Source organism: Emydura macquarii, unplaced genomic scaffold (assembly GCF_026122565.2).
Source record: "Emydura macquarii macquarii isolate MOO-44397 ecotype Brisbane River unplaced genomic scaffold, CSIRO-AGI_Emac_v2 contig_295, whole genome shotgun sequence".
Lineage (NCBI taxonomy): Eukaryota > Metazoa > Chordata > Testudines > Chelidae > Emydura > Emydura macquarii.
Window position 1 is genome coordinate 8,612,870 of NW_027130432.1, and position 18,083 is coordinate 8,630,952.

The 18,083-nt window shown below is 44.1% G+C and overlaps 1 protein-coding gene across 3 annotated transcripts in view; it reads left to right on the forward strand.

Moving 5' to 3' along the window:
- NFATC3 (nuclear factor of activated T cells 3) overlaps positions 1-18,083 on the forward strand; it is a 164,378-nt gene that overhangs the window by 121,520 nt on the left and 24,775 nt on the right. For all 3 annotated transcript variants that reach the window (XM_067551521.1, XM_067551529.1, XM_067551533.1), the window contains one exon: positions 1,560-2,615. In XM_067551521.1, coding sequence (XP_067407622.1) covers positions 1,560-2,615 — 1,056 coding nt within the window. The remainder of the gene's footprint in view (positions 1-1,559; positions 2,616-18,083) is intronic.

An 18,083-nucleotide genomic window follows, 5' to 3' on the forward strand; every position in this document is an offset into this window, starting at 1 on the left:
ATCTGACTAAACCAATGCACCCTCCATCCTTTGCTTTAGTAGATAAATCTCTCCTAAACTCTGATATCTTCTGTACAACTTAATGTTGTGCTGCCAGGCAAATGTCTACATTCACTGTGCTACTTTTTTTTCTTACTACAACTTCTCTAAAGTCATCTAGTAATTTTTAAATGAAATGTTAGTATATTTAACTGAAGTGCAGTCATACACACAATGTGCTCAGCACCAAAGCCCATTGATAACCTGTATTGAATGAATAAATCTTCATAAAATGATGCTACTCAAAGTAATCCAGTTTTGTTTTTGTGCTGGTGTTGCAAGTTACAGCTAATTTTGCAGTGATCACAACTAACAGATGTTACTAGAAACTAAATACTTCCTTGGACCTATAAATAGATGGACTCAAGATCATACAACTTTATTTCCAACTTTGTTAAACCATCAATGTAAAACAAAACCTTGCTAGCCGCCTTAAGAAAGGTCATTCAGATCTACAAGTATAAAAATGAAAAACATCCAAGTTTAGTTTTGTTCCTTATTTTACAACAGGCGCTTCAAATTCAAAAAATTGTAACAAAAAATAGTAGCCATTTCTGTGTGGGTTAATAATGTATTCTTTAGATCTAAGCATCTTTGATACTTTTATTTCTGTCAGTTAAGCTTATACTGAATTGATTGTCACCCAACAGCTACTCTTAAAGAGCAACCAAGCTCAGATTAGCTGACAGCTGTTACACTGCTCAAAGAATAGCGGTAACTGATTAGATCTTGCTACATAATTCCCCTTAATAGTTCTTGTAATTTCATATAGCTATACCTGCAAAATTCTTGTAACATAGATGCAGTAATGCTGGCTGCAAAGTGCTTTTTCCAGTATGGCTTACCCTGGAGACCTCAGTTCAGCAAACAAAATAAGCTATACTATCACAAGCAATGTTGACAGTATAACTGTGTCTATGACAGGGCTTTTTCTGGCATAATTTGTCAGAAAAAAGCCACACTCCTAGCCGACATACCTGTGCTGGCAAAAAGTTTAATTGTAGACCTGATATAAGTTGGAGCCACTGGTGGTAATCTACTGAGTTTAGACCCCTTCCTGGTGGTAGTACAATAACTCTTCAACACCCCCCTCCCCCCGGTCAATACAATGCATAGAATCATAAAAGATTAAGGTTGGAAGGGACCTCAGGAGGTGATCTAGTCAAACCCCTTGCTCATAGGGCAATAGTTCAGGAGATGGAGATCCTGCGGATTCCTCATGAGGAAAGGGAAGGAGAGAGCTGAGGAAAAACTCTGGACAGATGAGAAGAAGAAAACTGTTTCAAGCATAGGGACCAGCATGATAGAAAGCACAAATTCAAGAATGGAAGCGAGAAATAAGAGTGAGACAAAAGGAATGGTATGAGGATGGGGAAAACAAGTTGAGTATATAAGAACCGCAAAAGTAGTGGCATGGCATTTGCACACAAGTGCTATGTAATAAGAGTATGTACTTGTGTCATGTAATATAGTGAATTAGAACTATGAGATATAATTTTGATTTTTATTATTTTTTCTAGTTTTAATGAAACAAGAGCACAGAGATGAAATGGATTTGTCTGCCGTTCCGTCTTTGTCCCTGCCACATACTGGCAGCGTTCAGGGCCTGCACGCCATCCGAACTCAGCTGTCTTCAGCAGATCCAAGGCACCCACATGATAGTTTACTGTCTACATCACCCAGGAGCCTTGTGTGCCCAGTTCAGCAACCGTATACGTCCATGGTGACATCAGCAGTAGCCCATCTGTCTCATGTACAAGGTAGAAACATCAGTCCAGATGATGAGTGTCATGTTTTGCCTCCTTCTGTAGCTCACCAGTCTTTCCAAGTAACATCAGCACCTCCTGTGAGGCCTTCCTACCAGCCTATGCAATCTAATGTTATGTACAATGGACAGCCTGGTCTTCCCATGAACTCTGCCTCCAGCCAAGGATTTGATGCTATTTCATTTCAACAAGATGCAGCTGTACCTCATTTGATAAATCTTAGCTGCCCTTCTCTGTCACCAATGCAGTACCATTCTTCAAATCCTGGCTCAGTGACAACTTCATGTACAGTAGGACATCCTTTGGCACATCCAGCTCATTCAGGACAATCATCACCTCATCTGCAGTCAATGGGATACCACTGTCCAAATACTGGGCAAGGTTCTATCCCTTCTGCAATGAATCAACCTCTTGGGCAACCTTCCCCTCAGTTGCAGCAAGTCGCATACCATTCTGCAAACCCAGGGTCTGCTCCATCACCATCCCCAACAGCTTCCCATCCTTTGGTCCATTCGCCACTGTCAGGACCATCATCTCCTCAGCTACAGCCTATGCCATACCAGTCTCCTAGCTCAGGACCTGCCTCATCACCTCCCCCGACAGCTATAAATCACTCGGGACAACACTCCCCTCAAGCCCATAGTCCTGGATTGCGGGGTCTTAATGCAGCTTCATCTTTAGTACATCAGAGTGTGTGCGAATCATCTCCATTTTCATCAGACGGGGTAGCTGTTAACGTTAAACCAGAACCTGAAGATCGAGAGTTGAATTTTCAAACAATTGGGTTGCAAGACATCACACTAGATGATGGTAAGTGGATATAACTTTTGTCAGCTGGGATTTTGTAAGATACTGGTGATGATTAGAAACCATATAGGAGCAATAACGTAAGCAGCATATTTTCAGAAGAACAGTCTCCCTTTTGCAGACATAACTTCCATCCACACAACTTAGTCACATTTTTGTTCTCCCAGTGCTGCTTGTATGTGTACTGCATATTGGGTATAAATCCTGTAGTTAGAGGAGCAAGTGATTTTTACTTTGATTTGTACCCACAATTTGTTCTATGGGCACAAAGTAAGGGGTTGGGCCTAATCCCTTCTAAAAACTTACCTCTTACCATTCAGGAACATTATAAATTCATCCTTCTACACAAGGAATTAGTTTTAAGGCACTTCTATTTGTAACTTGTTGGTTTGACATTAATATGTCTTTTGATATATAACTGATTTGCTTTAAACACAATTTGGAGCCTTTGAATATCTTGAAATTCAAGCTCTGGAAGAATACAGTTCTAATCCTTAGTGGTGTCAATGCTTTGGAATTCATTCACCATTTACAATAGACTAAATTCTGAGAGAAATCATACTAGAGGCCAGTTGAGATTAATTTAAGTATTATGTGGCAGTCACATACAGGGTGACACAAACTGTAAAAATGCCCCAGTTCTGAAGGGCAAGCCTAATACTCAGACCAATTCTGTTGAAACTAAAATATTACCTACATTTCAGTATTACCTTGAAATCTGATGGACGTTTGAACTCAGGCTAGAGCCCAGGCTCTGTAAAGCAGGGAGGGTCCTATAGCACGGGCTTCAGCCTGAGACCAAATGTCTACACTGCAATTTTACAGCCCTGCAACCCGAGCCGGAGTCAGCTGATACGGCCAGTTGTGGGTGTTTTACTGCAATGTAGACATATCCTCAAAGGCTAGAAGCTTTTCTAATGATAGCTTAAATTCTACAGAAATTGATTGGTAAATCCCCCACTTGCCGTGGAACATTCACTATACTACCTGGCAAATGGGTACATGGATTTGACCAGCCCTACAGTAGAACATAGTTAACCTAAAAATTCATTCAGGCAGAAATAATGTGCTCCATATCTCAAAGAGAATTTAATAGTGAAGTTTGCCTTAATTACTTTTAAAAACTATAAACAATACATGTAGATACTTTATAACTATTACTAATAAAAACTGTACAACTATCAAACTATCTTAATTAATCAGTTAATAATTTTCAAAAATTGTTCGGTTGCAAGCTGCTTCCAAGTAATTCACAAAAATCAGTGAAAGTCTCCTAAGTATCATTTTAGGTATGTGTGTAACTTTAGTTTTAAAAGTAACATTTAAAGTACTAAAACTATGGTTATGTAATGTATTTCTTGCTTATTGCATAGAAAAAACAGTCCTCTAAAAGATTGCTCGTAAAGTTATACTAGACTCTTAAGTTACTTTAAAAAATTAGTACTAATGAAAGACACGAGGAGCTAGATCCACAATCTGCCTCTTATGCTATGCAAGTCCAACATTTAGGCATTATTGACATTGTCAAAAGTCTTGCTCAGCTGCTGCCTAACTTTGTAGGTACCTACGTTTCCATTGGTAGGCTTGAGCAAAGCTATCGATGTCCTGATGCCACTGCACAGCAAACAACAATCATGACTTTTTTGTTATTAATTTGCCATTATATTTCAAGCTCAGATTTTCAGGTTGTTTTTGTTCTATAAAGCATGATGTGTTTTGCACTAAAATTTTCACTACTGCTTCAGTCTGAAGAAAACAGATTTTTATCTTGCCATGAAGTTGAACCTTGGTGAAAACCAGGGCTTCTGACATGGCTTGTGGAAAACGTTTAGTTAAAAAATACACAATTGTTAAGAAAATTGCATGGTGCATCTATCTGAAACAAGCAAGCATCACATCTTTGAAATACTCACACTTTGAAATAATTGTAATGAATATAGTCACTGAAATTAACATAATAAATTAACATAAAAACTTTCCAAGGTACAACTGACTTCACCCCCAGACATCAAGAAGTCTAGGTTCAATGCAACACATGGAATAAAATCACCGAGTTGGAAAACTGTTCTTCAGTTTGTATCTGAAGCTGGTTCAACTCTTAAGGTGGTTGTTCATGAAAGCCTAGACTGCAGAACCAAACTTTGTCACGTAATGTAGTCAGCCAGTAAGAATTTACCTTTCTTCCCTATGTCAGGTGTTAGATTTATATGTGGTAGCAACTTGACTTTTATGAACTTTCTCAATGGCAAATTCATCCTATTGTTAAATTCTGACTATGTTCTTGCAAGTAGAAGAATTACCACTTAGCTGCCCCACTACAGTGGGTTACTTTAAGTATAATTGACTAAGCATGTCTGCAACATGTTTATATTTAGCCCTCAAAGTCAAAATTGCTTATAACAGCAGTGCTTTTCTTAGGCCTTGTCTGCTTTAAATTTTGCCACTTTAGCAGTGCCAGCATAGTTATAGCAGCAAAACTCCCCAAATGTAGATACAGTTACACAGCTATAAAAGTACTTATACAGGTATGGTTATTCTGGTCAGAAATCAATATAAGTTATATAGCTATGAGGCACCTGTATAACTGCATCTTCGCAGGGGCTTTTATTGGTATAACTGTGTTGGCAAAAGATCACATCCCCTAAACCAGTGCTTCTCAAAGTAGGGGGGGCGCGAGATGGATCATGGGGGGAGCACGGAGCAGGGGACAGAGCCGGTCCAGCTCCATGCTCCCCGGAGACAGAAGCAGCTGCTGCCCACATCCTACAGCAGCCACCTGCTGGGCATGCTGCCCTTGCGCTACTGCTGCCTGTGCTCACTGCTTCCCGCGTTGCTTCTGCCCCGCTATAGGCCCTGTTTTTTTCTGAAAGGGCCCCCTCTTTCAGAAGGGAGAAAGGAGGGCGCGATTCAGGGGGGGCCACGATTGTTAAACAAAAGTCCATGGGGGGGCTCCATTTAAAAAGTTTGAGAACCATTGCCCGAAACTATATAGTTATATTGGTAAAATGTCTAGTGTAGACCATCTGTGAGAGAGAGAGAGGCTCCAGAATATATTAACTTGTGATATATTGAGAAATTTCTAAACAGCTCATGGACCTTTGTAGTTATACTCTCGGTTCCAAGCAGTTGAAGGGATTGAGTATCTCTGATCTGATGGCACAGGCACAGGAAATTGGGAGACATCTCTCCAAGGTGGAATTACTTATGGCTATTTAGCATACATCACAGGCCTAGTGTCACAAACTAGGGCTGCTTGTGTTCTGATTTGTCAAGTTGTGCAAACTAAAATGTTTGCCTGTGATCAGTTCAGGAGGATGTGCCCTAAAACTGTTATCCCTACTCCCAGGCTAGGTTGACTTAGGGTGTAACCTTCCATTTGGCTTTGTGGGACCCTCTTCTCTGAAGGGCGCAGGCCCTTACTTTTCAGTGTGTCCAGACACTGCATATGGGATACTGTCTTAGTTTCCCTTTTTTCCACTTATGCCTGAGGTTCTCATGCTTCTGAATGAGGATCTGACCCCTAAATCTCAGCACACTGGTCCCTACCACTCATCCCACCTCAACCTTCAGAACTTGCTCTCTCTACTGGGTCTTCCTCAGAATTCCCTTGCTCCCCAAAGGAAAGACTTCCCAGTTTGTATGAGGAAGACTAAAGAAATAAAGGGCTAAAATGCCTCCTCTGTAGAGGAAGGCCTGACGTAGGCCTCTCTTCTCTCAAGTTTTCCAGGTTAACTTTGAAAAGCTGAATGTTCTCTCAGAAAAGATCAGTTCTCCTTTTTTCTCTTGGTAGATGAACAGGTTTTAAGCTGTTATATTAATGCCTTCTCATCCTTCCCCCTTCTGTCACCCCTTACCCCATACACAAAAATCTAAAATGGAAGAAATCTGTTTCCAGAAACCGTTCTTAGAGCTACTGCAGAGAGTTTCAGAAAATTCCATAAACCTTGATGACTTAAGTCTTCTTTTGGAGCAGACCATGTAGCTTTCATATACTTCCATATCATATAAGCATAGATACTATAATGGCCAGTTTTGTAGGAGAGGTTCAGGAATGTTTAAGCTGAAATGAACAGTGGTGTGGTAGTGAAAATTCCATCCTTTAATATTGTAAACTAGCTCTTACATTTCATATGCTTTTTAGATTTACATACTAAAAATGGTGGAGTTTTACATATGTTTGGAAAATGTCATCATTAATGGTCTATCTATTTAAATTTCTCAGATTTTGAGCACCTCACTTTAGAGTTGTAGCTTTATGCTTAAAGTGTCAAACCATTAAATTAATGCTGTTGAAGTTATTCTGCACATAATGAACAAAAGGCTGCCTTTCACTTGGAACTGATTTAAACCACTCAATAATCCCGTTAATCTTTTAGGTCCCTTGAAATCCAGACAACCAGTTGTACCATGCCAGTGTTTCTCAACCTTTTAAGTAGCAAGTACCCCCTAACTTCTGAAAATTTTAATAAGTACCCCAACACTCAATTTTCCACGGGATTTTATGTTTACAGACTAATGTGAGCTATATGTTGGAAGAAGGGCTGAGTATAAAAGACCATGATATGACAGAAGTTAGATCTAGTGTGGGTAGGGTTACCACCTTTACACCAGGGGTGCACAACTCAAGTATGTACCTGGACTAGAGGTGAAGTTGGCTAAAGCTAGGAGGCTTTGAGCGGCATGCCAATGCTGGGGAACAAAGTGCCGCATCAAATTTTTTGCCATAGCTTTGAGAGGAGGAACAGGTGAGCGAGAGACAGGAAAAGAGGGTAACTGGTGAAATGTGGGGCTGTCATAGTTGTCAAGTTTTCTGGGCACTGGGCTTTGAGCCAGGAAAGTTGGCACCTGGGCAAGTTGCAGGCGGCTGCCGCCCGCCTCCCAGCTAAAAACTGGGACCGGGCAGGAAGTGGGCGGCTGCCTCCTGCCTTCCACAAAAGCTGGCGGCTTCCCGGGACTGTGGCTACTGCTGCCCACCTCCCAGCTGGGAGCTGTGACTGGGTGGGAAGCAGGGGCTACTGCCCACCTCCCCCAGAAGCCGGGGGCTGCCGCCCACCTCCCCTTCACTCTGTTTTTCCCTGGGTACTCCCTGCCTGTGTCTTGTGTACCACAGATTGAGAAACTGTGTACTATGCCATTTGTGAACCCATATTCCACTATGCTAATGACTTCACACCCTTCATGTTTATGCAAACCTAAAAGCAGTGACAAATTGGGTTAACTGCTGAGGTTTTTTCCATGTTGTACAATTTTGTAAAAAACTTATTTACAGTATATATCCCAAAGTGTAAAAATAATATGGGGGGAGAAGGGAGGCACAGCACTTGCACTGTTATGTGTACATGCATGCCCACTATACTACTATCTACAGCAGGCTTCCATGGTAGATGTAGTATCACAGATTGGAATCTGGCAAACTGCATTTCAAAGGACTTTAAATTCATTATTTTCTTTAAATTATGTTGCCATGTGTCTCTTTGGGATCAAATATACATTGAACATGAGAAGGAATTTAAATACAGAATGATGATTTATATTCTAAATATAACATAACCACTAATAGCTCTAGAAAAAGCTTCACTTAAAATTTATCTTTTGGAAGATGTGGCAGTTTCAAAGCCAACTGTATTGTTACCATTCTACATAGGGAATGGCCATGTGTTCCTGAAACCACTATTGTCCCAGTTTCAAAAACTTGTGCACATTGGCCACCTCAGAATCATTGGTCATCTGAGTTGGCGAAACTGACAGCAGGCTGTGTAAGTACAAGTGCTTCTAAGTACAAGTGCTTCTCAAGGTCTGTCACAAGTTGACACTCTTTTCTTCCTGTTGCCTCAAACCAACCTTTTCCCTGCACAGTGTGTGAGATCCTCCAGATGATGGAGACAGAAGAATGGAGGTAGCTTGGCTGAAGAAATTAGGATTCAGCATTTGATTTAGTTTTTGCAATATACATCATACACAGTACCCTGTGTGCTCTCACCCCATGACAGGTGTCCCAGCGTTTCATCTTGAAAATCTGGTCACTCTTGTACAGAATGTTTGGAGCAGTATTATAGGATGAGATCTGCAGCTTCTCTTCATTTATTTTTCATTCAGTTAACTTGTAGCAAATGATTATTAACTTTTGTGGCTTTCTAATTTATTAGTGTATTAAATTTTAGCTTGTAAAATGTAATACTGTTTTTTAATTCAACTAAAACCTAAACTATTGAGTTTCTACTTTGGAGTTTTATGTAAGTTTCATTTTTTTAAGAGTTTGTGGAATTTGGGTAATATAATTGTAGTTAAAAATGATTGAGGTTATATTAACCTGGGGTTGTGCTCAGTATCCGATTATGACGACTCTTTTGCTAATCTTCTTTCACTTCCTTATGTGTTGTATCCTCATTACATAAAAATGGAGATTAGAAAACAGCTGTGGATTTTCTATAAATCATAACTAATCTCCTCTACCAATTTTCTGTGCATAAAATGATGGAGCTGCTTTGTAAGATAGTCCACATATAGAGTTCTACAACTTTTTTCTCAAATTCAGTTTCCTATTTCAGTATTGCAATCAATAATTCATCATCTTTTGGGGGGTATGTTCAGTTGTGTGAAAGCACTGATGATGATGATGATTCTTTGCTAGCTGATCTATGGATCAGTACAGTTACCTAAGAAAGCTGTTCACCAGCTTTCACAGACTTTATAGTAACTCTCACAGAATTGCAATAGTAACCAGGAACAAGATAACTTGAATGTATTAGAAAGTGAACAGACTCCGTGTGTTGTATTTATTTAATTTTATAAAAATAAATGTACTATATATATATATTCTGGTTTCAACAAATCTGTAGTATATATAGTACATTTAAACTAGACTGTTATTACAAATTGTCATCAATGCTGTAGTATAGTAGTGTAGTATAGTAACAAATCTAATACTTGAAAAATCCTGCTTGAGAAATAAGGGAACAAAAACAGCCTCTTTTGAACTAGTGATTCATAAACTGACTTCTGACTGCTAATCATACAGTAAGGCTCTGTGTAATTTGCAGCCCACTATGTTTTGTTGCAGGACTTCAATTTCTGTTGTACACAGAGGCTTAATTTACAATATCTTACAGTGGAAAACACTCAAAACGAGTTTCTTCGACTATACTGTAATAGCACTATTGATTTAATTCTTTTAATTGTTTTGGAATATTTATCTCATGTTGCTGCCTAAATTGACATACTTCAAAAACTGGGGCACTTTGCAAATACAATGTAGTATTGGTGTGCTATACCCTTTCCTTGTGGTTTCAGGCAAATACAAGGGGTGGGGCAATGGCAGCAGTTGGTATATGCTGGAAGGAAGACGAAGGGGGAGCTTGAATGGGGAAGTGAATATTAGCCAGCAACAAGTGGAGTGAGAGAAGGGCCAGATAAATGCTGTTATGATTTGTGTAACTCACTTTTTTGTTGAGGGTACAGACCCTTAGCCACACAGACTCTAAGGGCTTGTCTACACAGTACATTAATCCACTAGATATCAGTGTAAGTTCTAGTGCTTGTTAGCATATTACTTACCAACTGGCTCATGTGGATCCTGCTGGCATGCACTCAGAGTACGGTAGTGCACGTTAATGTAGTCCCATTTCTTTAATGTACACTAGGGAACTTTTAGTGTATGCCAGCAGGGTGATATAGACCAGTTAGTGCATGAAATGCTCAGAACTAGTGTTCATTACAATTTACATCCCTCTGGTGCACACTAATGCACCATGTAGACAAACCCTAAGACTATTTTACTCTAATAAAAAAAAAAAAATCTTGTAGATGATGATATAAACATTGAAATTGTCAAAGGCAGTATATGCTATCTTTTAAAATGATCTAATGTAAATTGTAAGGCAATCAGTCAGGTACTTCATAGTACTATTATGGAGCACTTTCCTACCCTGTGCTGTCTTTTGATCACAAACCAATAGAATCTCAGCTAGCTGTTCCCCGGTAGAGGAGGATGTGGGTTAATTATAGCCTGGCCCGCTGCTGCAGTGAAAGTTGACACTATAGCACTTGCTGGTTATGTGCAGTGAAAGACTAAGCTAAATATATTACACTAACTAATCTTATGTAGTTACAAGGACTCTTAACATAACCACAGCTGTTACAGCTCTACATGTAAATGACACATGGAAGGCCAATATCACAGGAAACATACTGTAGTCTTCCCAAAATGTTCTTGAGGCTTACTGGTAATCTTAATAAATCCATATATACTATAATTCAATCAAAAAAGTGTAGTTATTTAAAATAAATGATCCTATACAAAACAAAGCATATACCACTGTATTTGCTGAAAGAAAAAACTAAAGATTCATTTCAATTCACCCATGCTACACCACTGTCTGTAAAATATAGAGAATGTGCAGAAGTTTATGCTGCATTGCCTGCACAGCACCTAGTAGGAAAAAAAAGCTCATGCAAACCCACATTCTCTGACCCTGATTCACTTCACTGACTGCACTTTTACTTCTGCGTGTGCACCTAAAGTAGTGTCTTCAGATGGTTTCAAATCACTTAATTTTAAAATGCCTTCACTACCTTAAACAGGTATATCTGACTCTTGCTGCCCTTTTCCCCCTTCCAGCCTCGGGAAATGTAATTTACCAGATGATAGTCTTTTTTCAGCTTACTTTATAAAGGAATTTATCCCCTAGTTGAGGGATGAATTTATGACATAAAAGCACAATAATTTTTTTTAAGTAGATAGTTCTGGGGTGCCTTAAACTTCTTCAGTCTTGCTTAAGTAAAACAGTGTTCTCTCCCCACACAAGAAGACATTCCATTATATATAATAATTTGACACTTAAATATGACAAGACATACTTTACTTATGCTAATCCTTTACACATGTCCTAAATTCCCTTAAGAAATATATTTAAGCATTTAAGGGAATAAAGTCAAATTGATCTAAAATCATATCATTTAGTGGAATATTTTTAAAGGAATAATTGCTTTTTGAATACACTTATTCACAAATTTATTTTAATTTATTAACACTTAATTGTCAATGAATGTAATCTGTGAACTTAAGGTAGAAAACATAAAAAATAGTCTGAACTGAACTTCAGATGCATATCTAATTCTGTAAGTGTACATGGCTTTAACATGTGGAACAAAATTCCTGCACCAGAGTATATACATGCTTTGCTCACTTGTGGCTCATGGTACTTGATATTATGAATCGTTAACAAGGAGAGCCCTTATAAATATAAAATATGCATTATGATCAGCACACACAACATAGTAAAATTCCTGAGATCTCATTGCAATCAGTGATAGCTCTATCAGGACACATTAGCAACTCATAATCACAATTATATATAAAACTAATTTCAAAGAGTGTTATCACTGAACATCTTACTCAGTTTAGCCTTCTTTTCTGTTTGTGGAATGTCCATGAGCAGATCACAACTTCCCTATTTATTATTGATATTTATTTCTTCGAGTGCTTGCTCATGTCCGTTCCACTATAGGTGTGTGCACACCTCCGTGCACGGTTACCTGGAACTTTTTTCCCCTTAGCAGATCCCATAGGGCAGGCTCTGGCGCCCCCTGGAGCCCCATGCACATAGAATCATAGAATATTAGAGTTGGAAGGGACCTCAGGAGGTCATCTAGTCCAACCCCCTGCTCAAAGCAGGACTAACCTCAGCTATATCATCCCAACCAGGGCTTTGTCAAGCCTCAGCTTAAAAAACTCTAAGGATGGAGATTAGGTAACCTATTCCAGTGCTTCACCACCCTCCTAGTAGAAAACTTTTTCCTAATGTCCAACCTAGACCTCCCGCCCTGTAACTTGAGACCGTTGCTCCTTGTTCTGTCATCTGCCACCACCAAGAACAGCCTAGCCCCATCCTCCCTGGAACCCCCCTTCAGGTAGTTAAAGGCAGCTATCAAATCCCCCCTCACTCTTCTCTTTTGCAGACTAAACAAGCCCAGTTCCCTCAGTCTCTCCTCATAGGTCTTGTGCTCCAGTCCCCTAATCATTTTTGTTGCCCTCCACTGGACTCTCTCCAACTTGTCCACATCCTTTTTGTAGTGGGGGGCCCAAAACTGGACACAATATTCTAAATGCGGCCTCACCAATGCCGAATAGAGGGGAATAATCACTTCCCGTGACCTGCTGGCAATGCCCCTCCTAATGCAGCCCAATATGCCATTAGCCTTCTTGACAACCAGGGCACACTGCTGACTCATATCGAGCTTTTTATCCACCATTACCCCCAGGTCCCTTTCTGCAGAGCTGCTGCCCAGTTCGTCGGTCCCCAGTCTATAGCTGTGCATGGGATTCTTCCTTCCTAAGTGGAGGACTCTGCACTTTTCTTTGTTGAACCTCATTAGATTTCTTTTGGTCCAATCCTCCAGTTTGTTTAGGTCACTCTGTATCCTATCCCTACCTTGCAGGGTATCTACCACTCCCCCCAGCTTAGTGTCGTCCACAAATTTGCTGAGGGTGCAATCTACCCCATCCTCAAGATCATTAATAAAGATGTTGAACAAAACCGGCCCCAGGACCGACCTCTGGGGAACTCCGCTTGTGACCGGTTGCCAGCTAGACACGGAGCCATTGATCACTACTCGTTGAGCCCTATGCCCTAGCCAGTTCTCTATCCATTTTATAGTCCATTCATCCAACCCATACTTCTTTAATTTGCCGATAAGAATACCGTGAGAGACCGTATCAAAAGCTTTGCTAAAGTCAAGGTATATACCGTCACATGCTGCGGTATATGAGGCGCTGCCAGCCCTACGCCCCCTCAGTTCCTTCTTTCCGCCTGTGACGGTTGCTGGAACTAGCCTTGCTCTGAGCAAATACTATTCCTCTTGTTTGGACTTATTTGATATTCTAAGTTAGTTTTAGTTAGTTAAGTAGTTAAGAGTAGTTAGAAATAAGGCAAGTCCCTGTGGGGACTTCAAGTGGCCAGGCCATGCTCCGGTTGCCAGGCTTCAAGTCATGTGGCTCCTGCGGGAAGGCCTTCCTGCTCGGCAACCCCCACGACTTCTGCCTTAAGTGCTTGGGGGGAAACCCACAGAAAAGAGAAGTGTAAGATCTGCAAGTGAAAGCCTTGTTGATGGAGGCAGCACTCTGCCCGGCATCCGAGCCGACCCGCTCCACCTCGGTACGGAGCGTGGCCTTGGTACAGAGTGCACTGTCGGCACCATGCAACATCGCCGGCACCAAAGAGGAAGAAGCAATGTGCGGAGCGTGGATACTCCCCTGCGCCATCAGTACGGGCAGGGTGGAGTACGGAGATACACCGCACCTGGCCCGTCGAGACTTCACCGGTGCCTGCATCTCCAGTTCGGGAGCCTCCCCCGACTCCTGGGAGTGGGAGAGTGCCCCACCGACACCGGAGGCTTTTCAGGCGGCAAGAGCCTTGCCCAGGGAGATGGGGCCAGTGTCACCGGGGAAGCCCACATTGGTTCCCCCGGAATGGTGGAGGAGATCCCTAGTACAGGGATGAAGATCTCCTGCCAGATGCTCTCCGAGGGTAGAGCAGAGTCACTCCCCTAGTAGTTACTCCAGGTCGGTGACGTCGAGCTGACCTGCTCTGGCATGGGACATCAAGTCTTCCCCTCAGCACCGACGTCGATCCCTGGCACCAGAGGTAGCACATGCTAGGAGGCGGCACTGGTTGAGGTCTGCCAGGCGGTGCTCGGACAGCTCCAATTCCAGATCCCTGGCACCGAGGAATTCGCCCATACCCAGAAGGCGCAAAAACCGGTCGCCGTCGGAGGACCTGGCCCTGATGGGTTCACCTGCACCGAGGTGGCGCAGAACCTGATCGCCGGAGTCCAGCTCAGCACCAAGGAGTTCGGGATAGTGCTGACCTCGGTCACCGAAGATGTTTTCAGGGCTGCAAGGCAAGCAGCAGCAGAAATCGTCAGCACCAAGATGACCCTCCAGTACCTCCAGCTCTTCGGAGCGCATCCCCCACATACACTTGTTGGCACCACTTGCGGTGACAGAGGCAGTCTTCATGGTCCTCCAGGTTGGAGGCGTCGAGAGGGCGGTCCCTGGCACGGAAGGGTGCCCAGGACTGAGGAGGAGCGGACCCCCTAGAGGGAACCTCAGTGGGCAGAACCCTTCTCCAGGAGGGGGCACACCCGCAGGCTGCATCTCTGCAGTCCTCTTCCTCCTCACCTGATGAGGAAATCTCCCAGGACCACTCAGCACCACTGGAGGATTTCAGGGCGCACCAAGAGCTCCTCAAGAGGGTGGCCTCCAGTTTAGGGCTGAAGGTGAAGGAGTTAGAAGAGGCCGAAGATAGCCTCTTTAATGTGCTGGCGGCAGCTGCCCCAGTGCGAGTGGGCCCCCCCAGTCCACAAAAGGGTCCTTAAGATTGTAAAGACCTTGTGGCAAACCCCTTCCTCGGTTGCCCCTACATCAAAGGTGGCTGAGAAGAAATAGGTCCCGGCCAAGGAGTTTGAGCATTTGTTCACATACCCTGCCCCGGGGTCCCTGGTAGCAGACGCAGCTAACCAGCAAGACAGGCAATGTCAGCCAGGGTCAACTCCCAAGAACAAGGACAATAAGAAGCTGGACTTGTCTGGGAGAAAAATTTATTCCACAGCAAGCCTGCAGTTCAGGATTGCCAACCATCATGCCCTCCTGGCCAGATATAATTCAATTTGTGGGACTCTCTCAAGCGGTTCGCTGAGGCCCTGCCCCAGGACCAGGCTGCAGACTTTAGCGCTATCGTGGAGGGAGGGAACTGCGGTAGGTAGGGCAGTGCTTCAGACGTCTTGTGACGCTGCTGACTCGGCAGCCAGGGCCATAGGCTCTGCCATCTGTATTAGAAGGTGCTTGTGGCTGCAATCCTCGGGCCTGTCCCGGGAGGTGCAACAGGCTGTTCAGGACCTCCCCTTTTATGGGTCGGCCCTATTCTCGGACCAAACCGATGCGAAGTTGCATGGACTGAAGGATTCCAGGGCCACGCTTCTCTCTCTGGGCCTTTACGTGCCCCAGTTTTCAAGACACAGCAGAAGCCAAGGCCTCCACCCAGGCCTTTCCAACCCTATAGAAATAGGGACAGAAATCAGGCCCCTAGCTCATCATCAGCTCCCTAGCAGGAGCCCCGCAGGAGGTCGGGCAACCACAGGAGGCAATTTTGATGCACCTGAGGGTGGCGTACCCTGACTGCTCTCTGGATCCACATCCCCTCCACCCCCAGCTTTCCTAAACAGGTTAAGGACCTTCTATCCCGAATGAGCAAAAATCACTTCAGACAGTTGGGTCCTTGGGATAGTCTCGGAGGGCTATGCCCTACAATTTACATCTCCTCCCCGCCCCCCAACAACCCTCCCACTCCGTCCCTCTTCAGGGACCCCTCTCATGAGCAACTTCTCTTGCAGGAGGTGGACACCCTCCTCAACCTGAAAGCAGTGGAAGTGGTCCCTCAAGGCAGAAGGGGTTCTATTCGATGTACTTCCTCATCCGCAAGGCAAAAGGGGGTCTGAGACCCATATTAGACCTGCGGCATCTAAATAAATATGTCAAATGACTCAGGTTTCGCATGGTTTTCCTAGCCTCCATAATCACTTCCCTGGATCCAGGAGACTGGGATGCTGCCCTCGATCTCAAGGACGCATACTTCCATGTGTCTATCCTCCCCAGCCACAGGCGTTTTCTCCGCTTCATGGTGGCTGGCTTCCACTACCAGTTTACAACCCTGCCCTTTGGCCTATTTTCAGGTCCAAGGGTGTTCACCAAGTGCATGGCAGTAGTGGCTGCCCACCTGAGACGAAAGGGTGTGCAAATTTTTCCTTACCTGGATGATTGGCTGATCAGGGTCAAGACCAGGTCCCAAGTGCAGGAAAGCATGACTCTCACTTGCTCCATGTGCAGCAGGCTGGGACTACTCATAAACGAACAGAATTCCACACTAATCTCAGTGCAATAAATAGAATTCATTGGGGCTACCCCAGATGCTTCCCAGGCCAGAGCCTTCCTGCCTCGGAGAACATCACCTCGTAATGTGGCTATTATCTCCCAGCTGCACCGATGGCCCAAGACAATAGCCAGGCACTGCCTACAGCTGTTAGGCCACATGGCGACCTGCATGTACGTAGAGAAACTAGCTCGCCTGAGGCTCAGACCGCTTCAGGCATGGTTGGCCTCGGTATATGTTCTGAGCAGACACCCATTGGATGGGGTGGTCATTGTTACCCCACCCGGCTTAGCCTTCCTAAAATGGTGGCAGACTCACAGGGCAGTGATGAAGGGCACTCCATTCAGGATACTGGTCCCGTTGATCACCCTAATTTCCAATGCCTCGGACATAGGATGGGGAGCCCACATCAGCCCCACCCTAGGCACCCAGGGGCTCTGGTCGGAGGAGGAGAGGCGCCTGCACATCAGTGTGAAGGAGCTGAGGCCATTTGCCTAGCATGCAAGGTGTTCTTCCAATTTCTGACAGGCAGAGTGGTGCAGGTGCTGACGGGCATGTCTTACATAAACAGGTGGGGAAAGGGGAGGGGAGGCACGCAATCCTCAGCCCTCTGCACGGAAGCTATCTGTTGGTGGGACCTTGCCATGAGGCACGATTTCCACCTAACGGCCTCTCACCTCCTGGGAGTGAGGAACAACAAGGCAGATTGCCTCAGCATGTCGTTTCTACCCTGTCACGACTGGTCACTACATCCAGAGGTGGCAGCCATGATCTTCCAGAAGTGGGGAATTCCCCAACTGAACCTGTTCGCGTCGGCCCGGAATATGAAGTGTCTGAGTTTCTGCTTGCTCCAGGGTTGTGAGACTGGGTTGATATCTGATGCGTTCCTCATCAAGAGGGACAGAGCGGACATTATACTAGTCGCTCCAGCCTGGCCAAGACAGCACTGGTTCAGCATGCTGCTGGACCTTTCGATTGCCCCACCCCTGGAGCTCCCAAGGCGGCACGACCTTTTATTCCAGGAACATGGTCACCTGTTGCACCCGGACCTGGACTCCCTGCACCTCACAACCTGGAGGCTCTGTGGCTGACGGGATGGGGAAAGAGCCTGCTCGGCAGCAGGAAGCCTTCTACACAGGTCATGTATCAGGCTAAGTGGAGACGGTTTTTCTGTTGGACGGAGTCTTGGGGTATTCCACCTAGCCGCTCGCCTATACAGGCAATCCTGGAGTACTTGCTCCAGCTAAAGCTCCAGGGTCTGGCACTGGCCTCGTTGAAAGTTCACCTGGTGACCATTTCGGCCTTCCATCATCCGCTAGATGGGAGATCGCTGTTCTCCCATTCCATGTCGGTCACGTTCCTCAAGGAGGTGGAGAGGCTCTATCCACAGGTCCATGACCCGGTGCCTCCCTGGGATCTCAACCTGGTTCTCTTGAGACTCACGGGGCCCCCCTTTGAACCCATGGCTTCTGCTCATCCTTTCATGGAAGGTAGCCTTTCTGGTGGCCATTACCTCAGCCAGGAGGGCCTCTGAGATTAGGGCCTT